The sequence below is a fragment of the Equus caballus genome, chromosome 17, assembly GCF_041296265.1.
Source record: "Equus caballus isolate H_3958 breed thoroughbred chromosome 17, TB-T2T, whole genome shotgun sequence".
Classification (NCBI taxonomy): Eukaryota; Metazoa; Chordata; class Mammalia; order Perissodactyla; family Equidae; genus Equus; species Equus caballus.
The window spans coordinates 15,337,571-15,361,710 of NC_091700.1; the positions used below are offsets into that span (position 1 = coordinate 15,337,571).

Sequence of the window (24,140 nt, forward strand, 5' to 3'; positions counted from 1 at the left end):
CCCAACGCTCTCCCGCACAAGTCCTCCTTTTCTTGTAGGCATCTGCTCTCAGCTTCAACATCACTGCCTAAGTCACAAAGTCTAACAGTAAATGCCGTATTTCTCAGCACTCAACACAGAATGGCTTTTACGTATCTCCTAGGTAATTAGTTGCTGCCTATCTGTCCTTTCCAACTAGGCTGCGAGGTCCAGTACGTCAAACACCCTGTCAGTCTTGCCCACCAAGTGTCCAGACCACTGAACACGCACCGACCCGAGGAAAGGAAGTCCCAAAGTCAACTCTCCAGACTTTCTGTGGAAGGAGGGAACGAACGGAGCACCCTCCAGCCTCACGCTTTCTTTGCCAGACTTTCAAGTGTGGGACACACACCTGTGCTCACAATGCTCCCCGGACAGCCCCCACTGCACCCCTAACAGGTAGACTTCTGCCCAGTCAAGGCCTTTGGAAAGCACTGGCTCTGCACACGAATATTATGCGGCCCTCGACAGGCCACTTCCCCTGAACCGGCCTGAGCTTCAGGGCCACGACAGGCTTCGTGAAAACCCCAACGGAACGCAGCCTCGAAAAGAGGGAGACCTGCACCCCTCAGAACGCATCGAGACCAGTGTCGTTACCGACGTCGCGTCTGGCCTTCCAAGAAGCCAAGACCACGGGCGCCGCTTCAGCGCCCGACTCCCGGGCACCGCATCCCCAGGCTGGCCCCTGGGCAGGTGCCCGGCACACACCGCCCGTTCCACGAACGCGTGAAGCGCACGAAGAGACCCCCTCGCTGCCCGCGCCGCGCAGCTGTCCCGCGGCCTGACGGGCACCTCTCGGCGCACAAGCCTATTCCTCAGGGACACGCTCGCCTCCCACCAGCCCCCAGGCCCACGCCCCCAGGTACCTCTCCCAGATGGAATCCTCTTCGCAGGCGCCCTGGTCGTCCGTGTCCGGCGAGCAGGAAGAGCGGGAGCTGAAGGAGGGCCTCCTCAGGCTAGCGGCCGTGGCTGTGGAGGGCCCGGGCTGCTGTGCCCAGCGGGGACACGGAGCGGCGTCCAGGGACGCCGGGGGAACGGGCGAGCCCGGCCCAGGAGAGAGCAGCAGAGCGCGGCCGGACTCCGCCGGGCTCGGCTCTGGGCAGGCAGGCGCGGCTGGCCGACGCCTCCCCGGACGGCGGCCCAGCAGCCGTGCGCGCTCCCCGCGCGCGCGCGCGCCGCCGCCCAGAGGCTCCCTGGCCGCTGCCCCGCCCCACCCCCCCCCCTCAGGCGGTGGACTGCTGACAGGGACAGGGACACCCTCCTGGGAGAACTCCTGGGGCCCCGCCCACACGCTCGCTCTTGGGGAACTGCAGCCTCCTCGGGTCTGACTGCAATGCCACACCCGAAACCATGCAACGTCTAGAAGAAAACATAGGCAGTATGCCCTTTGACAGCAGTCTTAGCAGCCTACTTTCAAGTACCATGTCTGACTGGGCAATGGAAACAAAGTACAAAATCAACAAACGGGACTACATCAAAGTGAAAAAAAAATCTTCTGCACGGCAAAGGAAACCATCCACAAAACCAAAACACAACCTAACAACTGGGAGAAGATACTTGCAAACCATATATCGGATAAGGGGTTTATATCCAAAACACAGAAAGAACTCCGACAGCTCAACAACAACAAAAAATCAACAACCCGATTAAAAAGACGGGCAAAAGATCTGAGCAGTGACTTCTCCAAAGAAGGTATACGGGTGGCCAACAGGCATATGGAAAGGGGCTCAACATCATTAGCGATCAGAGGAAGGCAAATCAAAACTACAAGGAGAGGTCACCTTCCTCTGGTCAGAATGGCTCTAATTAACAAGACAGGAGACAAGTGTCGGAGAGGATGTGGAGAGAAGGGAACTCTCCTACACTGCTGGTGGGAGTGCAGACTGGTGCAGCCACCATGGAAAGCCGTATGGAGTATCCTCAGAAAACTAAGAATACATCTACCATATGTATGATCCAGCTAGCCCACTGCTGGGTATTTATCCAAAGAACTGGAAAACACCAATGCAGAAAGACACGTGCACCCCTAGGTTCACTGCAGCATTATTCACAACAGCCAAAACTTGGAAGCAACCTAGGTGCCCATCAAGGGAAGTATGGACAGAGAAGATGTGGTGTGTATACACAATGGAATGCTACTCGGCCCTAAGAAACGATGAGATCCGGCCATTTGTGACAACGTGGATGGACCTTGAGGGTATTATGCGAAGTGAAATAAATCAGAGGGAGAAAGTCAAACACCGTGTGATCTCACTCATGAGTACATGATAAAAACAATGACGAACACGCACAGAGCAACGGAGATTGGATTGGTGGTTACCGTAGGGGGAGGGGGGGAGGGGAGAGAGCCAAAGGGGCGACGAGGCTCACATGTGAGGTGACGGACTATAATTAGTTTTTGGGCGGTGAACACGACGTAATCTACACAGAATTCGAAATGTATTACAACGTACCTCTGGAAAGCTACGTGATGTTAGAATCCACTGTCACTGCAATAAAGTAAAATAAAATAAAATAAAACAAAATAAAATAAAGAAGTGTAGGAGCCTCAAGAGGCTAACAGGCTTTTGCAAAGTTATTCTAGGGATTTTTACGGCTTGGCTCAGGGCGGCAGACACCAGCCTGAGACACAGCTGTGACATAGCCACGAACTTCAACTCGACTATATTCCAACTGGAGGGAAGTCAAAACTACTGTAATCATAATTTATTGAAGGCTTCGCTTTGTGCCAGATCCTGCGCCGACTGCTTTGCACCAACTGTCTCGTTTAATCCTCACATCCAAAAGGTAGGTTACCGTTATTCTCCCCATTGTAAAGGTGAGGAGAGGAGGCGGAAGCAGAAAGATGGCAACCTGCCTGGAATTCACAGAAGGATTCTCTAGGTAATGACGTGACTTTTGGACAAGACTTAAAGGTTTAACACATGACAGTGAAGACGCAGATCCCAGTATCACAGAACGTGAAAAACACTGAGTCCTGCCAAATGGATTAAAACACTAACTATGGATCCTCACAATCTCTTGGCCTGTTTTTTCAGGTGAGGGAAAACCCGGTGTGAAAAACCGTTTGGGAACCTTGTATAGGCTCTCAGTGAACTGTAATTTTAATTTTCAACCTGGCAATAAAGCAGTAGACATCAAATTTCTCTTTCTTTCTGCTTTCTGAGGAATTAACTGCTTTTGTAATTCAGCCACTGTGCATACCTTCCTTGATTTCCCCTCCTTTCCATATGCTCCTCCATGTATTTAACAAATGTACATGAATTCTGTGTTGTTTTTTATTAGTGTGATGGCAACAATCAGAAGATTTTTGAATATCATCTTACTTTGAAGTTTAGCCTGGAAGCCACCACTTCTCCCGTTGGTGTAAGTATGGGAACATTTTCGCAAATAATTCCATGATCCACATCAATAACTTCTCCTATAAGTTAAGGAACGACTTAAGTTACAAAAGCTATCACACGTTATTCTTAACTACGTAAATAACTTAAAGTATAATGCAACATAGATAAATTCGTTATAAAGATAATTCACAGTAACAAATCAGAAAACCAAGTGAAATATAGATATCTATATCTAAAGAAAAGTTTAACGTAAATTTGGACATTTTGACACATCTACTTGGAAAATCTTTCTCAGAAACATTACTTACCAATAACCTAATGTCAACATCGTAATGAGAGCAAAGCTAAACTCTATCTGATATAACCCAGCCATACTCTTTACAACTACTTGTTTCTCTAAATTAACCTTTCTTACAGAAAAAACACGGTGCCCCAGAAAGGGAATTAAGACATTTATATATAATTTTTAAAAATATGATAACCAAATAAGTTTAAAAACATAGGATGATGACGAACAATATGACATTAGTTCTAATTCTGTTATTTGATTTTTAAAAGCAAACAATTCATTCTGCCATATGTGCAGTTTCCAAAAATAATTCTAGAAATTTTGTTCTAAATAAAGGTAACAATTTTTTTTTAATGGTAATGTTAGTCACCACTCCTCACACTGCAATACTAAGTTTAGGAATAACTATTTAAATAAATAAATGTTGGTTTCTTTTATCTGTTAAAGACTAGCTTCTAAAAAACTTTAGTTCTGTTGATAAACACTTAAATACAGGAAAAATACAAAAACATTTGAGTCTAATACCTTTGATTTCCAACGTATCACTGAGGGATAATTCTATGTTAGCTCCATTCTTGCTATGGTTTTCAGACTCTTGCATGCCAGCAGTTCTCTTATAAATGCCTCTTTTCACTTCATCAAAGACCCAAAACATATTGTACACTCGAGCAGTATAGCCTGCTAATTCAGTGATCTAAAACCAACACAGAGAAATAAAATAGAGTTAATATACTCAAGACAGACTTAAAAAAATACGCAATCATATAAGCTTTTTGATTTAATATTAAAGATCCTATTTTATTATACATGAAAAATAAATAACATATCTGATAACTAAAACAAGTAACGGTAAAAAGTTTATCAAGAGAGCAACATAGCAACGTGTCAATGTAAGTTTGATTGGGATTATAAAACACATAAAAAATTATTCATTCAAGTCACGGTTAAAAACGAAATGTAAAGATTTCAGAATATTAGTGAGACTTAAAAATCTTTGGTCAAGGGGCTGGCCCCACGGCCAAGTGGTTAAGTTTTCACGCTCCACTTCAGCGGCCCAGGGTTTTGCCGGTTTGGATCCTGGGTGCAGACCTAGCACCGCTCATCAAGTCGTGCTGAGGTAGCATCGCACATAGCAGAACCAGAAGGACCCACAACTAGAATATACACTGTGTACTGGGGGGCTTTGGAGAGAAGGGAAAAAAAAGATTGGCAGCAGATGTTGGCTCAGGTACCGATCTTAAAAAAAACAAATCTTTTGGGGCCAGCCCCGGGGCCGAGTGGTTAAGTTTGTACGCTCTGCTTCAGCGGCCTAGGGTTCACCAGTTGGAATCCTGGGCACAGACACGGCACTGCTCATGAAGCCATGCTGAGGCAGCGTTCCGCATAGCACAACTAGAAGGACCCACAACTGAAAATACACAACTATGTACGGGGGGCTTTGGGCAGAAAAAGGAAAAAATAAAATCTTCATAAATAAATAAATCTTTAGTCAAATTTCTGATTTGACTCGTTCAAATGACAGATTTCATTTCCAGAAAATTAGAAATTTTGTGAAAAGCTTAAGTTCATTCAATGAAATTATGATCCTTTATTTTGATATCTTTTTTCAATTTAAAATAGGTTTTAAATAGAAGAAAAATACATATTTTTCTTATTAGAAATGAATGCTTCTGAGTCAAATTGATTGTCAAAATTCCTAAGCTTGGCAGAGAAAATATCCCTCCTAGAGGATACCAAAATTGGGAGTGAGCTCAGTGTAAATCTTCAACTCCTTTTCAGTCCAAATTCCACAATTCAGCTTCTTTTCAAGCCAAACATGATTTATATGCCCAAAGAAAAACATTAAATATGACTGTTTTCTAGGTGAGATTAAAGATAAGATGAGATAAATCTCTGCTTTAGTCCATAAGGCTCAATAGAGTGGTACCTTGCTCCTATCCTGCCAGTGATCCAATTTAGGCTGAATCTCCTGCTGTTTTTCTATTAAAAGAACACCTTGTTGTCAGGGTACTGTGAAAGGTGACTCATCTCCTGTCAAGACCATCTTTCTCAGTGAAAAGGAAAGCACAAAACCAATCCCTTACAGAAATGTTTACTAGGAAACTGGAACCAGTAAGCGAGGCAGGTCACTAGTAAATGTCTCTTAAACAATAAATTGTGGAATAATACAACAATGCTGACATTTGTGTAAGATTTTTGTGTGTGCAAAACAAGCAGTAAAAGAGTGCATATTACTGTCAAAAGCTTTCTACCGTGTTTCTACTGTGTGAGAGGTCTGTAGCTGGATTAGTATCGCATTTCTATATGTTAATGTTATAGCTATTTAAAGGGTAATTTCTCAAATGTTATCCACAAAAATCTCCTGAGTTCTCAAGCAGAGGAAAACAGAGCTAAGGATTAACAAAATATGGATTCAAAAGAAACCTGGCTAAATATATTTGCATAAAAAAATAAAAAGTCCAAAACCAAATGTAGAGGTCAATTAAAGAAAAGCAGGAGGCAAGGAGTTAGTAGACCAGGAGTCAGGGTGGAGTGGGCCAAGAGTGTCTGAAAAAACCTGAGAATGTGACTGTGGACAAATTACTTTGGGATATAAGACAGGGGGTTTGCCCTTGAACTCTAACTCTAAAAAGGACCCTTGCTCCCTCTGGAGCTAGCAGAGAATGCATGATGCTTTCATGTGCTGTCATAGCAGCAATAAGATTCTTTAGAAGTGAACATTCTGTGATTCAAAGCACAGTCAGCCAAAATAAAGCAAAATGCAATCAGTTTTTGTGTCGGAGACAATGTAGAAAAACTAATTGATATTCTTTCTGTGACTTAGATACCAAAGTATTTTAATGTGAGACGGCCAAAATTTTGATTTGTCATTTAATTTTAATAAGTAATTTATTAATCAAAAAACCTATCCTCAAAACTGTGTCTTCAGATTATCAAAATTACTATTTGAAAAATTTTTTAAAATTGAGTTGGTTTGGTACGTGGCCCTAAACAACTGGTTTTACTTTTATTTTTTTAACCCAATTCAAGAAATCAGTTGTTGAATGAGACTGAAAAGTTTTGTGGGTAAATCACAAACTTTGTAACTCTTTTATATGGCTTATTCGAGGCTTATTTAATAGGCAGCTAAATTTATAAAGATGCTCTGGCAATTTATATTGATACAAAAGCCACAAGAGTAAGTAATAGTGAGAATGTCTGTCCATGGGAATATTATGTAACATCTGAACTGAATAAAATGATTTCCAGTCTTAACACTGTGATATTTGCAGGTCATTACCATTCTTTCAGCAAGTATTTATTGACCACGTACAACATTCCAAGCATTAAAATGGATATTAAGAATGTAAAGCTGAGTAAGACAGTTCCTGCTTTCCACTCAGGGCCTGGTGCAGGGGATAGTCAATTACAATGTGGTAAAGCACCAGGTGTACTGTGAACACAGAGAAGGTAGAGCCAGACTCTGCAACGAAGGCGGAAAGAAGGTGGAATCACAAGAGGGTTTTAGAGGTGGTTGGTGAGGCTTGACTTGTCAGGAAGGATGAGTAAAAGTTTGCAAGGTATATAAGTAATATTATTGGCTAACATTTAGTGACTGCTTAATATGTATTGTTTTAAACATTCTACATGTATTAACTCACAACAACCCTACAAAGTCAATGCTATCATTATCCTTATCTCACAGATGATGAAACAGACACAGACAGGTTAAGGAATTTGAGTAAGTTCATATAATTTGTAAATACTGGAGCAAGAATTTAAATTTAGGCACTCTGGCTCCAGAATCCACACCTAGGGGTGTGGTTTTTTTTTTTAATTAAAAACAAATACATCATACTATAGACAGAAAAAGAGGAGTTATAATTGAAAGTGTAAAAATTAAAGGGTATTAGCAGCAATATACTTGGGAGGGCTGCCTTACTCTTAGCAATGTTTGGTAGAGAAAAATGTTTCCAAAATACTAAGTATATCTTGTAATTTACATTTTGCTTGATTTTCATATATCTTATTTTAATCAAATTGATGATGAGAAATGCAAGTACCTCTTTGTATGAAGACATAATCCTTTCAATAGCATCAGCTCCAGAGGCCAATAAAGTTCGAGCAGTAGTAAAGGCTTCTGTCCGTTCACTAACCATAGCTTGTTTGGGGCCATCCTCTAGATCTAAAAGCAAACTACAAAACTATTGAGTTTTTTCAAGTAACTAAATGTTTTATTTTATACAGATGAAATTATGGCCAAAACAACCACATGTAAATTTTTCATTAGTACCAGCAATTTCTTAGAAATTTAATGAATTATTGAAAATACAATATTTGTACGAGATTTTATTTAAAGCTTTCTTTTGTTTCATTATTTTTTTAGAAGGAGACTTGGAACAAAAGTAAGTCTATAGGAATTATGACTATTTTCACTTAGCATTCTTTTAACTTTTTCCAAATTCAACTCCCTGCCCTTATTACAGCTAGGCAATCAAATACTATGGATTTGGTCAATAAAATACTACTAATAGGAATACAAGCAAATATTTCTAGTGTAGTTCCTTTAATAGAAATGCAAGTTAGCTGACCCTCATAATCCAGCCTCTGTCTACCTGTTTCAACCAACCCTCACTCTACAGTCTAGCGGCAGCCCAAACATGCAACACTCTATTTATCCTCTGCTATTTGCATACATGATTTCTTCTGACTTCAATATACTTCTCTTCCTTCTTTGTCTAGCTCTTTCTTCAAGAGTTAACTCTTTAGTAAAGGTTTCCCTGGAAACTTTTGCTGGCCTTTCCAATGGACTTTAAGTTTCTTAAGGGTCAAGAATGTGTGTTTTATTCTTTATTCCTAGTACTCAGCAGAGTCTCCAGCACATAGTACTCCTTAATGTGTATTGAATGGATGCATGGATGCATGGATGGGATGGATAGATGAATGAACATCCTAAATTACTGTCAATGCAGAATTACGGTTAAGAGGAGTCAGACTAGGTTTGAATCCAGGCTTTACTACTTATTGGCAGGTAGTAAGGTAAGTAGAACTTGCCACTTATCCTCTCCATGCCTATTTTCTCATTTGTAAATGAGGGAGACAATAATACTATCTCAAACAATTCTATCTCAAAGAGTTGTTTTAAGGTGAAATACAAATGAAGTGTTAGTCTAATCTATGGCCTATAATAAGTTCTCTAAATGTTAGCTGTTATTATTTTCTCTAGTTATTATCGCATATCTATTTAATTTAGTCTCATTCTTCAAAATTGTTCTCTCCAAGTCATTATTTTAATCTTTCCAACAATTTGAGTCTCTATCTGGCCCGTCTATAGATTATTTCCAAAGTTCTAAATTAAATGCTGAAAATTAATGAAGAAATTAGAGTGATATAGATAGTCATAGTCTAACTTTGATATTTATTGTTCTCTGACTTATCTCAGTGCAAAGGTTTTTTTTCTCCATATCAGTGCAAATATTTAACTTATGCCCTATTATGACTACCAGATAATTTCATATTTACTTGCTCACAGACAGCTCAGCTGGGTTTGAAAGAGATCCACGCATAATATAAGGTAAAATGCACTCAGCAGATATTTACTGAACACCTAGATATGCAAGAAATTAGGCAAGGTGCTATAGGACATGCAAGGATAAATGTGATTTTCAGACTCTTTCCTTAGGGAGCCTACAATTTGGTAGGAGAGAGAAGATAAGTTCCCAAATAACTATGCAGGGCAGCCTATGAAGAGAGTTAATGGGAGGTGTTTAGAGGAGGCAAAGATCATTTCTTGCTGCAAGAGACAGGAAATGCTTCATGGAGGAGTAGACTGTGAGTGAGGCCTTGAAGACCACATATAATTTCAATAGATCATAAGTATAGTATAAGCAACAGGACAGAGAAGGGAAACTTCAAGCAATGCCAACTGAATGATAAACAGCTTGATCAAGTTACAGCATGGGTTGGTGTCAGGCACTGATTTCACCCGAGTATGAGAATCACCATGAGTTCATGGGGCCCTTTTACAATAGTCTAGGGGCCACCCGGTGGCCGAGTGGTTAAGTTCCTGAGCTCCACTTTGGCACCCCAGGGTTTCGCTGGTTGGGATCCTGGGCGCGGACACGGCACCGCTCAGCAGGCCACGCTGAGGTGGTGTCCCACATAGCACAGCCAGAGTCACTCACAACTAGAATATACAACTATGTACTGGGGGGTTTTGCGGAGGAGAAGAAGAAGAAGGAAAAAAAGAAGATCGGCAACAGTTGTTAGCTCAGGTGCCAATCTTTAAAAAAAAAAAAAAGAGGACAAATAGTCAAATGTGGTTCCTCCTAGCCCTACTATTGTCACTGCTCTAGAGGACTCCTGTTAGCCCCCTTGAAGTGAGTGAGTTTCCCTGAGGAATGAAAAAAGAAAGGCTTTGAGTGCTGGTATAAGTGAGGAGTGAAAAATGTGATTGAATAAATAGACTGGAAACAGAATGTAGATATTCTTACATTTAAATGCGTGACAAAATTTAGATAGACACAAAAAAATTACCGAAAGATTCTCAGCAAGCTACCAAAATAGTGAATTGCTGAATCAGTTAAAGCACTAAGAATAGTTTTGGCTCATAGAGAATCTGGCTGGTGATCTAAAATAATCATGGGATTTTATGAATTTGGGTTAAAAGCGGTTTAAATAGTAGCTTTTACTGACAGTCTCTGTTAAGAAGTAAAAACACTAGCACAGATGAACTGGTGTTTGACATGGCATGGTACTTTCCACGTCGCTTTAGCAGATTAATGCCTATTGGGTTTTCTTCGTGCTTTTAGCAACAAAATTACAAATAGCTCTGGACAGATTTCATTTGACTTTTATTCTACGGATTGTTCTTTGGAAAGTACTGTGAGAGCAGTGCCAGTAGTATTTTGCCATGCTCACAACAGCCAACTGCATAGCCTCTGTGAGAAGGGTACATTCCTCAGTGTCAGAGATATAAATTCATGACCTAAAGCACTCACCTATTTTGTATCCCAGATCAACACATTTTATCTTCCTCACCAAATATTTTGAATACGTTGTCAAAAGTGCCTCACTTAAGGATTTAATATTTAACATTATATCTTCTCATTTTACTGCTATTTTCAGCTCTGCTAATAAAAGGATATATTGAAACACGGTCACATCTGTTGCTATTTCACTGAAAAGGTGAGAAAGGATTTAAAACTAAGGTTATGTAATACATTTGTCAAAACCCATAGAACTGTATAATACAAAGAGTGAATCCTAATGTAAACTATGGACTTCAGTTACTAATGTATAAATATTGGTTCATCAGTTATAACAAAGGTATCACATTAATACAAGATGTAAATAACAAGGGAAATTATGGGAGGAGGGGAAATTTGGGAACTGAACACTTTCTGCTCAATTTTTCTGTAAACCTAAAACTATTCTAAAGAAAATTGTCTATTAATTTTTTAAAAATTAAAAAAGCAGGCTACCCTTCTGTACTTTTTTCTTTGGACTTACAATCTGAGTTTATTTCTTGTCATTTATGTTTTATCTTTGCCACCTTGACAAATCTCAATCTTACCCTACCTCATACCATATATAAACATCAATTCTAACTGATGATCTTAATGTGAAATGAAAAACCAATAAATTTCTAGAAGATAAAATAGGAGAGGGCCGGCCCAGTGGTGCAGCGGTTAAGTTGGCACGTTCTGCTTCTCGATGGCCTGGGGTTCGCTGGCTCAGATCCCGGGTACAGACATGGCACCGCATGGCAAACGCCATGCTGTGGTAGGCGTCCCATGTATAAAGTAGAGGAAGGTGGGCATGGATGTTAGCTCAGGGCTAGTCTTCCTCAGAAAAAAAAAGAGGAGGATTGGCAGTAGTTAGCTCAGGGCTAATCTTCCTCAAAAAAAAAAAAAAAATAGGAGAATAACTCTATGACCTTGGGTGACACAAATATTTCTTAAACAGGACAAAAAAAGCACTAACAACAAAGAAAATGATTGATAAATTGAACTATATTAAAATTATGAACTTCTCTTAGACACTTAAGAGACTGAAAAGGCAAGAATAGAGTGGGAAAAGAGATTTGAGTGTGTGTGTGTGTGTCTGTGTGTGTATCTGACAAACTACTCATTACAGAATACACAAGAGCTTTACAAATGAACAAGCAAAAACCAGATAAGCCAGTTTAAAAATGAAGAAAAAACTTATCGGTACTTCATAAAAAAGGCTATCCAAGTAGCCAATAAACAAATGAAAAGTGCTTAACCTCCTCAGTCATCAGAGAAATGCAAATTAAGACTACAATGAAGCACGCTTATACACTCATAAGAATGCCTAAAAGGAAAAAGACTCACATCAAACATTGACAAAGATGTGGAGCAACTAAAACTCTCATACGTACTGCATGATACTATTTATATAAGGCTCAAAACCCAGCAAATACTAATGAATGATCGGTAAAATGCCTGCCTTTGCTGTGGCATGGGGGCAGGGGCAGGAGGAAGTGGGGATGGGGGTAGGAGGCTGAAGATGAGGATAAGACTGGGAAGGGGTTTCTGGGATGGGAGCTTCTAGGATGAAGGTAAGGTTCTGTTTCTTCTCAGTGGTGCTTACGTGTATGGGTTGACTTTGTGACAGTTCACTGAGTGGTACACTAATGATTGTGCCGTTGTGGGCATGTATGTTATACTTTAAAAATTATAGCTCCTGACACGAATAGCTAATTACAGCTAAAAAGTATGTCTTTGATATGTACTGATAATTACTGTGACAATAATTGGTCAACAAGAGAGTAGTCATATGTAAACTGACCCAAATACAAAATTATATTTCAACAATTTGGCATTTGAATATGAGACATACTCCTGCAGCAGGAGCTATGGAGATCATCTTGTTGGAAGTACATTTTAGGAATAAAATATCACCCATGTTATGAGGGTTATGGTAGAGTTCAGTTCCATTCCTAAGAGTGCTTTCAGTTGCTACTTCTGATGTGCCACCTCACGTTAGCAGATCACCAACATGTGGACGCTACTGGCAGTGCTAGTGGCTTAGGTGCACTGTTCACTGCCTGTCAGGTGTCTGTGATAAGGTCCGGCAGAAGGGACCTATAAGTAGCTTTCCCTGGCCTTGCCCAGAACTGCTTTTGATATGAAGAGAAGAAAAGTGGCCTATAATATTAAAAAATTGAGATACAGCTCCCAGGTAACTATTTTCTTGACATAATTTCAGTCTTTCTCTTAATACAAAGCAAAGAAAGGGGTAATGTCCTCTAAGAAAATATAACAGAAACTATATATAATTAACTATTTCAATGCCTCTATTTCAAGCATTAGCTCCCACGATTGCTTGGTCTCAAACTAAGTTAAGTCCCTTATAGACTAAGTTCCAATATAGCTAAATGGAGGTAGCGTGATGAAGGTAAGAAAAGTAACACACTAGGAATCACATAATGTCTTCTATCCTTAGTGCTTCCACTAACCATCTGTGTGCCCTGAGGCAAATCTGGGGCTCCAGACTGGATGACCTCTAAGCTCCTCGTCTGAGTGAAAATGGCATGATTCCACATGCAATTTTGTAATGTAAACTTGAATATAAACATAATCCTGTCCTAACCATAAGATTTCACTTGAAGTTGTAGGTGGGTGGTATAACAAATCTACTACAAAACTATTTTTCTTTTCTCCTCCAAAAAAACTATGCAGGCTCTTCCTCCTATCTGCACTTTTACCTCTGACTTCCTAATCACTTTTAAATATCTTGCTCTCTTAACAACAATAATCGTGCCAGCAAATGTCTATTGAGCATTTTCGATGAAGCAGGCATTGTTCTAAGTTTTACACATGTACTCTTCTTTAATCCTCCTAACAACCCTGCTATAATTTCTCCCATTTCAGAAATGAGGAAATTGAAGCACAAGAAGGTTAAATGACTTGCCCATAGTCATAGCCTAGTAAGCAAAAGAGTAAGCATTTGAACCCAGGCAATCTGATGCCAGAGCCCACATGGTAAGAATAGAATAAATATTAACAATGATCCACCTAAATTCTTACTACTTGCTGAGAACTGTTTCAAAGCACATTAAATACATTATATACAATTTCATAATTCTGTAAGATATATATTACTATACCTATGGTTAAGAGAGGAAAACTGAGGCATATAAAGTTTATGCAAATTTCTCAAGGATGGATAACTACTAAATAGCTGAGTCAAGATCTGAACAGTGGCCTGCTTCTTTATTGTATTGTCTTTTTTTCCTCTATCCTACTTTTTCTCCCTTTTCTCTTTGCCATTCTTCTCTCATTCACCCACTTTTTCCACCTATTTTTGCTTTAAAATATACAGTATCATGTATTTAATTCATCTCTAACATAAGGGACAACTCAGGGCATAAGTGTAAATTAAGACTGAAGATTAGATTAGAATATATGATATGTAATTCCAAGACCTAAAGCCTCAAAGATATATCATTATTTAGAAAAAATAATTTTGTATGAGTAAAACGCTAACAATATTTTCATGTGTTAAATCATTGTAGGTCAAATGTCTTTAGTAAATACGTACAAACATTATAAGCGTATATATAGTAACATTAGAAATTACAGAAGATATTGAAGCACCTTCTCATAATAATGCTGTCATACGAATTTATTTTTTTCTTCTATGACATTCTTATACTGCTTCTCTTTGTATAAAATCCTCTTTTGAAAAGACGCTTTAAGAATTACTTTATTTTACTTGCATCACTGTGATTATAATAATTTCAATGTGAAATTTTAATGTTGTTTCTTTAATTTAATATGATATTTTCAGGATTTATTTTTAAATATCTTATTACATCACCCATAGAAATAAGATTGTTAGATTCTTTGCATACACTGTTTACTTCTTACTGGTCTCTGTGGGGTTAATTTGTCACCATTAATAGCTGCATTTTCTCTGCTCTATGTTGAATACTCTGGGGTTTTGTAATAAGACCCGTGCTTCCAAGGACTAAGAGAACTACACCATGATCTTGTCATTGGTGTTGTCTCTATACGTTATATACGAACCTTTTAAAACATCCATATACTTAGATCCACTATGAATATCTGATAATTTTGTTGTGTCTTACTAAAACTAATCTCAAGACCATAAATTTTTGTGTCATTTTTTTCTCCAATACTTTTTTGAAAAAGCAATTTATTTTATCTTATAATGAAAGGATTATGTCTAAAAATACTATTACTAACAACACCTTATTCAATATAAACTTTTTAAATGATTTTTTGAAAAATAAAACTTTGAAAACATAAAAATAGATAAAATTCAGTTTCCCAGTGGTCTAAACACAGTATTAGACAGTTGAGTTGTGGAGTATATTTGGTATATCTACAGTCTTATCACATGGGATTGACAAATTCCAATTTACTAAAATGAACAATTTTAGGTTAAGAATCACTCAAATTTGACAAGTTTTTTTGTAATAATTGGTTAAAGCATTGAAGCACTGTTTCAAAATATTAAAGTATAGGGTAATTCTTTTACTTGTTTTTATTAGATGACTTCAAACAAATAACTTAATTCTTAATTCTACACCAAAAATAGCCGTAAAATAGTGTGAATTCTGTTACCTTATTCTCAGTGTTGCCTTTTGTTTCCTAGGTAATAATTGTCACTCTATATCAAGAACGTCAAGAGCATGCTCTGTACTTTATAAACATTATTCTGTTAAATCCTCCCAACAGTCCTCTGAAGTAGCCTTTCCAATTCTCCTTTTACAGATGAGGAAATGGAGGTTCAGAGTTTAATTAACATGACTGAGAGGATACAGGCAGGAAGAGGGAAAGCCAAGAGTTGAGCTAAGCTCTGTCTTACTACAAAGCCCATGCTTTTATTTAGTTACTTCAACACTAAGGCCAATTTTGACCAAGTGGTTTTTAAAGAGAAGGGGGAACGTTTTATTTTGGAGGAAGAGCAGAAAATGCTGCTACTTTAATTAACTCCCCTTTGTCTCTGCCCATTAAGACCCAAACTCCCATCTCAAGTATTACAGAACGTTTTAATATTGTTCTTGTTGTCCTTATCTTTCTTAGTTATCCCAAAGATGAAAAATGTTGGTAAAAACCACTGGGGTGGTGATAGCTAGAATTAGACAGGGGCAGCTTGACAACCCCTACCCCCACAATGCCACCAAATCATGCTACATAGGAGCTTTATCTATGTTACCTACAAGTAGAGGAGATCTCCTTCCATGGTGTGAAGCACTTCCTAAAACAATATTCCTAGTTGCCTAATGTAGTCAACCAACTCTTCAAATCACAAAACAGGGCAGATCCAGTTATAGAATATTTATAGACTAAATACATGGGATGTGCAGAACTGAAGTTTAAAACACATGGAGAGAACTTACACTGCTTTTCAAGATATTAATTTGAAATATCTCACAACTGGAAAGGACTTTTGAGCCACTTATCTCCTTTCACACTGCAGGTATTATTATTGGATGTTGCAAAGTCTGCCTTTGTTTCTGACCATTAATGACCACAGAAAAATGGCTACATATTCAGTTTCACTCACACAAAACCAGCAGTGACACCTTCAAGAGAAATAATCCTAAACATATATTGAAGATTAAGCATAAATGTCATTACCACCATCTGCAAAGCCAGTTGCAGTGATAATAGGTACAGCCACCATAATCAGTCCACTGCTGCTCCAAACATACTTCATCAAGAACTGCCCTATCATGATGCACCACAAACGTTTGGATAAAATGAGGTTCATCTGATCGGCTAAAGCTTTGTAACTTTTCTGGAGTTGCTTCATTTCCACCTATAGAGGGAAAAAGAGGCAAGAACCCAGCATGAGTTACAAAAGTAAATACTGTATGTCTGAAGGCTTTCTTTAAAGATAGGTACACATTATTTTGTTTTACTTAGTATAGTATGATCTATGATTCTAACAACTAAAAAATACAGATTAATATAAGAATGAGTCATTATTATTTAATTTGGTCACACCTATATTATTGAAAAAAACCCATGATACTTAGTAAATATAAAGTACATGTCAGTGATTTATAATTTTTATTTCAAAATTACATGCATGAGGTTAAAATTAAACGATATTCTATAAGACATGAGTAAACAATGTTAGAACTTTATCCTTCTTGATCACACCAAAAATATTTGAAAATAAACACATGACACACATATGTGTAATTAGATTCCATTTTCGAACTAACTCAATTTGCTGGATTTTGTCTTAAATGCCGGAAGCCTACAGCATGGTATAATTTAAATCACTGAGTTCAATGATTCAAGAAGAATCACAAGTCAATATGACTAATACAACATATAAGGACAATTTTCAAGGGGGAGTAGAAGTCCTAAATTTGCTTTAAATTTTCTTCTTCAGATTCCTACTACTGTAAACGTTTGTCTTGATAACTAATGATGCTTCAAAAAGTAAATAATTCTGCTTGGGAATTAAAATACCATTTCAACTTAAGAATACCTGAATATTTCATTTGTACTAAGTCATTTGTATTAAGATTTCAGATGCATCACCTTAAAAAATTTGGTCGTATTTAATATTCTGAGGTTACTTCAATGCTCTGGAAGTTTATGTAATTAGGCTAACTATTTTAGGGATCTGCTTAATGTCGAAAATCTTTAGTATTCAGAAATAACGTTCTGAAATTCCTTTTCTCCTCCTCATTTCTTCTCTAATCTTAGCTTTTCTCTCAAAGCCAGACAAAATTTCATTTCACTGCCTCTTTTTATTTGTGTCAAACATGGTGCTGAACATTAACTAAGAGTTGGAAATGCCATTTGTGAGACACACTCTCCTGCACTTCTTAGGACTGAGGACCCTCCATTGCTGACCAGGCATGCAAAATTGTTAAACTTGTCTTTCATGTAAAAGGACAGGGTCTTTTTTCCTCTTAAAAACAAAGGGCCCTCAATAGTAACACCAAGAGAATACCATCCTAAATTTTCCATCTCAATGGACATGTGTTTACTCAGTTTCCAAACACATTTTCTTCTAATGTTCTACAACCAATTAGGATTTAAGTTTTAAGAAAATGCTTCAGAGATAATTCTGAGCATGTTTGGGTAACTGAGGCTAAGTAGACTGAGTGCTGAAAATTTTATTCTCATGAAACTTTAGAAAAGTTTGCACTCTATAATTCTTTAACAACTTGTGAGTAAAAAGGGTAAGGAAGCATACATTCTAGTACAGGTTTAGATGTCATCGGAGTCTAAAACGCTAAAGAAGTGGGTCCATCAACAGTACAACAGATGGTATCTAGCACTGCAGTGGCAGCTCGAACAGTCTCACATTTCACCCATCATCTTAATTTCTATCTTACCTTATGTCCTCTGTAAAAGGCAATTTCTTCAACCTTGGCTATAATTCTGGAGTGCACATACTGCAAACAGCTTTTTCTATGAGCTTCTTCAGCCACCAATTTACCAAATTTGGGAGAGCAGGCTTTCAACACTGTAGCAGTGGCATATACCACAAGCCCTGCTAATAGGGTGGGCCCAATTGGGCTAGCTCCTCTGGATGTAGCAGTCTGGATGAGCGTATAGGAGGTCAGGATTACATCTAAAATAGGTTTGGTCAGATTAGAATACAAGTGAGCCACAGATTGGGAGAACATCATAATATCCTCAGTAAGAGACTGGTCAGGGTTTGCCAGCCTCCCATCCATATTGATCACCTTATAATAAGTCTGATTTGTAAAATAGGTTTCACAGGCATGGTCTACTAGGCGAGTTCTGAAGGCCAAAGCCAGTTTGCACTCCAGGTACCTTATCGCACTGTTCACAGAGGCAGCAGGGATGGCAATCATAAGCCACTTGAGTAATTTGATGATGAAAGCCAGTTTGCACTCCAGGTACCTTATCGCACTGTTCACAGAGGCAGCAGGGATGGCAATCATAAGCCACTTGAGTAATTTGATGATGAAAGCCAGTTTGCACTCCAGGTACCTTATCACACTGTTCACAGAGGCAGCAGGGATGGCAATCATAAGCCACTTGATTAATATGATGATGAAAGCCCGAGGCTTCTTTTCCACAATGCTTTTCACGATTTGTCCATCCAGACCAGCCACATAGATAGACAGAAATGTTCTCGAGATCAGAGCCACCGAGTGGAGGCAGAGCCACCCTGTTTCAGTGGCCACAAGTTTTGGAACGAGAATTTTCCGAAGTTCTAGTAGCTGTTTGAAAAAATCTGCATTCACTCCAGGCGAAGAATTTTTACAAGTGGTCTCGGTGCAATGCAGTATTTCTCTGTTCTCTGCAGTCGGGTAAGCTGCTTCTTTTCTCTTCCTGTGGCCAGATTGCTTTAAACGCCTGCTAATGATGGGATAGAGGGTTTTCAGAGCATATGCCGCAGCCACCAGGCAGGCAGCCCTTTTAGCAGCGCTAGATCTGGTCCATTTCATTAGATCAGCTGCTGCATTTAGCATATGTGTCATTTTCCCAATTACCCAAACCGGCTTCAAAAAGAATTGGTTTTAAAAGATCATGATCCACCAGAATCCCCAGCAAATGTTTCAGAAAGTCCTACAGGGTTCCATAGTCTGCAGCATTTCTTCTCTTCTTTTCTTAAATTTTGCTTTTGTTTTTTTCAATTTTGTTCTGCTGTGACAGGTGCAGAGGAGCTCAGACTCCACTGCACCTACTGAGGATGATTCCCTCAGAAGCTCAAGCTGCACTAAGCTGCCCCAAGCTCCTCCCTCACAGGCCCCTCATTGGCTGTGAGGATGGTGGGACCTTGGAATCCTCGCCGCTTCCCTTTGAACCTTGAAAATGAGGAGAAAGCAAAGCGAATTACATCCTTAGGCAGGAGTCCAAAGAGTTAAATGTCTATTTTGGGAAAGGTCGAATCAGGGCAGCTGCGGGCGACAAAACCTGCCCCAGCTACTGAGCATGCTCAGCGTCACTTAGAAACGCACAGAAGTTTCAGAATATACATCACTCCTCTAAGGTTTTAGTAGATACCACAAGGGGAAGAGCAGAAAGAAAAGGAAATTTCCAAGCGCTATAAAACGAGATGAGGCAGAAGGAGCTAGGGAGATGAGGGAGGAGGGGCAAGAGGACCAACATGAAATGAATGTGAAAAGGATATGGAATGAATGTGAAAGGGTATGGACTGAATCTGAAAGGGAGAGAGAGGAAAGAGACAAGCGGGAGGGACACTGGAGAAAGCAAACTATCAAATACTTAGATCTGTTTTTCAGTCCCATTTTATTTTATTTTTTCTGCCTGTGTTTCTCATGAAGTCCCAGAATCTATCAGACAAGTCGTAATTGAGGGCATATTTTGTAAATAAATAGGAGAGAAGTCTTCTGCATTATAGAAAATAGTTCTTTGCTATATCTCCATCTCTATGTTTACTTGTCCTTACAATAAAAATCTTCCAGCCCCACAACTGCTATTTTTAGCAATGGAGATCTGATGCACTGGTATTTATTTACAAGGTGACTATTGAATAAAAAAGAGCAGTGTTTCACTTCTACCACCCTCTTGCGTCCTTTAGATAGTTGTTACTTGGAGGTGTGTGACTTTATAACCTAAAGTTAACCATTTGGGAATCCAACTGGAGTTAGATGGTGGAAATAGCTTCTCTGGGACCTTTTTTGAGAGTTCTTTGTCTTTTGCAAACTTTTGTTTTGCTTGTTTTGTTTAGGCTTAGAGATAATCTATTGGCTACTTCCCACTTTGGTTATTTGATTCAAACAAAGAGTGTTAAAAAAATTTTCCCTACATCCCTAATAGAGGACTTAAACTGCTAAACAGTCAAGCAAAATTCTGCATACTTTTAAATATGTAAAATGTTTAGGTAAGGATGAGTGTGTTTTCGAATATGCAAAAGCATTTTTGCTTCCCCACACCCACCCCCCCCCCCACAACATACATACACATTTCTAGTCAACTGGAAGCCTGGGAAGATATGCATTAAATTAGAACAGAGGTTGGCAAATTATAACCCAACCAGTGGGCCAAATTTGGCCTGCCACCTATTTTTTTATGGCCCTTGAGATAAGAACAGTTTTTACATTTTAAAATGGTTGAAAACACATCACAAGAATAATAATATTTTGTGGTGCATGAAAATTACATGAAATTTTTATTTCAGTGTCCATAAATAAAGTTTTATTGGAACACAGCCACACCCATTTATTTATTTACTTATTTTCTATGGCTTGCAAGCCACAGAGCCAGAGCTGGATAGATGAAACAGAGCCTAAAATATTCACTATCTGGCCCTCTTCAGAAGAAGTTTGCCAACCCTTGTGCTAGAATATAAAACCTGTTTCAGTGTTGAATGATCTTCATTATTCAGTTTACTGTGAATAAAGAACTATTCTCCTTTTCATAAGTAACAATAGCCTTAAACTTTTAAAACTCCTTTCCCATGTACCTATATGAATTTCAAGAATCATCACAGGTCTCTTTTCATTTGTTTGCATTCAATTCAGCAGACTGACTAATACATGAGTGGCAAATTCATGCAAATTTCTTTTATAGCTGACCATATTAGCAGCACAATCTATCATTCATTCCATTGAGACTTTCTAAGTCTGTATGTAGAGATCATAGTGTTATAGTGGTTATTTTCAAAATCTTTTATTCCTAATCTCACGTTTCTCACGTGTCAAAGTAAGGATCTCTTACCCTTATAAACTTTAATTCTTTATGTCACATCTCCTGACTGTGATAAGACAGGTGGAGGGCCAGGGTAAACTTAGCTGGGGGTGATAGGAGGATGTTCAGCCAGGCAGAACACTTACACAGAGGGTTACGCCGGTCAGCAAGCAGCTGGCAGTCGAGGCAAGTGGCCTGCATCACTGGCATAGGACAGCCACATCAGGGGAGGAGCAGGGCAGTGGGAAATCTAGAAGCAAAGAAGGTTAGAGATCAAATCAGGCCTGCACTTAGTTGTAGGTAGGTCAGTTTATCAACTGATAATGAAGCTAGGGTATAGGAACAAGCTTTTATTGGCTTGAGTGAAAGACTTGTTAGAATGAGGAAAATAATCAAGATAGAAAGACAGAAATTTGGTTACCGGAATTGTGGTGCAGGGAAGGTTGGAGGCCAGTTACTAGAACTGGGGAAAAGGTTAATGTGAGATTTGACCTAATGATGAGCCACTTAAGTACAGATGTAACTATCACCATTTTAATTCCACTCCCACCCTTCACTCTACCCTACCCCCAAGAGTCAGGGTTGGTCCTAGCATCTGAGACCAAGCTCAAGACTTCAGGGAAGGCAGAGGAAGAATTCAAGATGATAGGAAAACAGATACATAATTCCAGTTGGAAATATATGGTATTTAAGTAAGAAACTAAGAATGTCAAGATACTTCTTTCATTTTTTATATTGCCATGCAATTAAAGCAGAAAGAATGCTAATTTAGTTTGAATTTCAAACTAGGTGAGAAAAAAAGAGTGAAAAAAAGTCACTTGTTACTATAGTAAACATAATTCAGCCTAATTTCCACTCAATCTTCTCAACTTTACATGTGTTTATATGGGAAAGCATTAAAATTTTTCTTAAGAGAGGAGAAATAATCTTAAAAAAAGATCTTGAAAATGAATGAAAGTTAAAAAATAAGCAATAATTATCAAATTACTCTGTTCTCAAGTGTGATACTCTCAATGTCAGTGTCACAGTGGACATTACCAACAACCATGGAAGAGCAGGATTAAATAGACTTTATATATATATTAGAGACTATATATATACACATATATTAGGAAAACTACATGCTTTCTAAACAGTAAAACATCAGAAATAAATTTTTATAATAAAGAGACCTACATATATAAGTATATGAATAAAAATGTATAATGTAGATAATATGTATTATGTGTTTAGATAGTAAATCACCAGAGAGTAAATAATTTTTAGCAGTAAAGACAAATTAAGGTTTAAGATTTGGGATGCATTTCCTTCTCAGCAAATGCTAGGTAGTATTTTATCTGTGCTGTATTCCTTTCTTGAACTGTTTCCTGACCCGAGATTACCTAATTGCCCTACTGGCCCTAAAATAGCACAGCATTTGACTCATTATCTACCAGTCATGCTAGCCTTATTCATGTGAGCCACAAACACAATGAAGATGAGATCTTAGGTCAATATTTCATCTGTTACAAATAACCACCTAATAACTGGTTCATAATGAAATGTCTTTTGCTGTGAAGGAAAACCCAGCAAATATCTTGTCTGAGGATGTATCTCATAGATTAATCTTTCCTTAGCCTAATTTACCACTTCCACTGCCTCTCTGTGACTGGAAGGAAAGCAGTGACTCTAGTCAGAGAGAAGACACGGTTCTATCCAGCTCCCACTTCTTGACTCTTCTCAACAGATTGGTCAACCTGTCCTTTATGTCTCTACCTATAGAATATATTTTAAAAGGTCAGTCAATCCTCTATAAAATTATTTTCCCCTTCTAGTTAATTTAGTTAATTTGTACCTGTTTCAAAATGTTGAAAGTAGGAAAGGCTAACGCACTGGGCCATTGCTTCTGACTCGACTGTATGGTTTAGTTACTGAAAAACGATGAGCTACTCCATGACGAAGACTAATTTGTTCTGAAATGCTATACTCACTTGGTTTAATTCAAACCAATGATAGATATACTTTGGTGAATTTTTGTGACAAAAATCAGTATTTCTATGATTAAACGATGTCTACCAGGGCACATAATCCTATTTTAGGCAACTATATTTTAGGCACTATTTCCCAATGAGTTAACAGAAAATCTATCATATTTGAAAATGAGAGGTTGCCCAGATTAAAAATCTGGAAAACAATCATGACAATTGGGGAAAAAAAACCATTTTGTGCATTTGTTTGGTACAGGAGATTTCTAGTTTCTAACCAAAATATCATAGAACAGTGTGTAAGATAAACATTTTGTGAGGATATACAAACATAACACAGAAACGATCACTAAAATCCAACTTTCGTTTTGAGATTTTTTTCGGTAAGGTGTTTAAAGTCTTTGGGTCTTTACAGCTAAACCCAGTTTTGATCAAGCTCTCTAAGAAACCCACAAAATGGTAAGTTACTACAGCGCAATATTTCTAATAAACAACTGTGTACTGAATATTGAAACTGCACGTGAAAGATATTTAAAGGATTTGGATGTGGAGTGATGTGGGAATGGAAACATCATCTTGAGGATTACGGATCCATATCTTTGTTCTTGCCTTCTTTTTCTCCCCTCAGTCTGTTCTTTGACCTAAAAAGAAAAAGGCTGAGACCTACACCAAAGTAAATAAAACTATGGTGGGGGTGGTTTGAAACACTAACCCTGCGGCCACAGCCCGACACTTGATTTCTTGAGGGTTCCTTCGCCCGACCGGTTGAAACTGCTGTGTTCTTCCTCCTTCGGACGCGCTGCTTTCCCACGGCGTCCCCTGCGGCCCTATCAGGACAGCGTCGCCGCAGAAACCGCAGAGGCTGCCGGGAGACGCGGAAGGAGCCTAACCA

At 38.6% G+C, this 24,140-nt stretch overlaps 1 protein-coding gene and 1 long non-coding RNA gene across 4 annotated transcripts; both read right to left on the reverse strand.

Moving 5' to 3' along the window:
* Positions 1–884: 884 nt before the first annotated feature.
* On the reverse strand, positions 885–19,229 carry LOC138918312 (ATP-binding cassette sub-family D member 2-like). 3 transcript variants are annotated; one of them, XM_070239336.1, is made up of 7 exons: positions 17,993–19,229; positions 16,269–16,449; positions 7,695–7,816; positions 4,177–4,345; positions 3,345–3,439; positions 2,472–2,507; positions 885–953 (listed from the first exon to the last, which is right to left on the reverse strand). In XM_070239336.1, exons 1-6 carry the CDS (start codon positions 19,109–19,111, stop codon positions 2,505–2,507), a joined length of 1,689 nt encoding a protein of 562 aa, XP_070095437.1. In that variant the 5' UTR covers positions 19,112–19,229; the 3' UTR covers positions 885–953; positions 2,472–2,504. The 3 variants fall into 3 exon arrangements, with proteins under 3 accessions (XP_070095437.1, XP_070095438.1, XP_070095439.1); XM_070239337.1 differs by having other exon boundaries at positions 902–987; XM_070239338.1 differs by lacking the exon at positions 885–953 and adding an exon at positions 1,291–1,377.
* A 71-nt stretch (positions 19,230–19,300) lies between these two features.
* Positions 19,301–24,099, reverse strand: LOC138918313 (uncharacterized). Its single transcript, XR_011427523.1, has 3 exons — positions 23,961–24,099; positions 21,431–21,534; positions 19,301–19,438 (listed from the first exon to the last, which is right to left on the reverse strand). It is a non-coding gene; the product is annotated as an uncharacterized lncRNA (long non-coding RNA).
* Between the last annotated feature and the right edge of the window lie 41 nt (positions 24,100–24,140).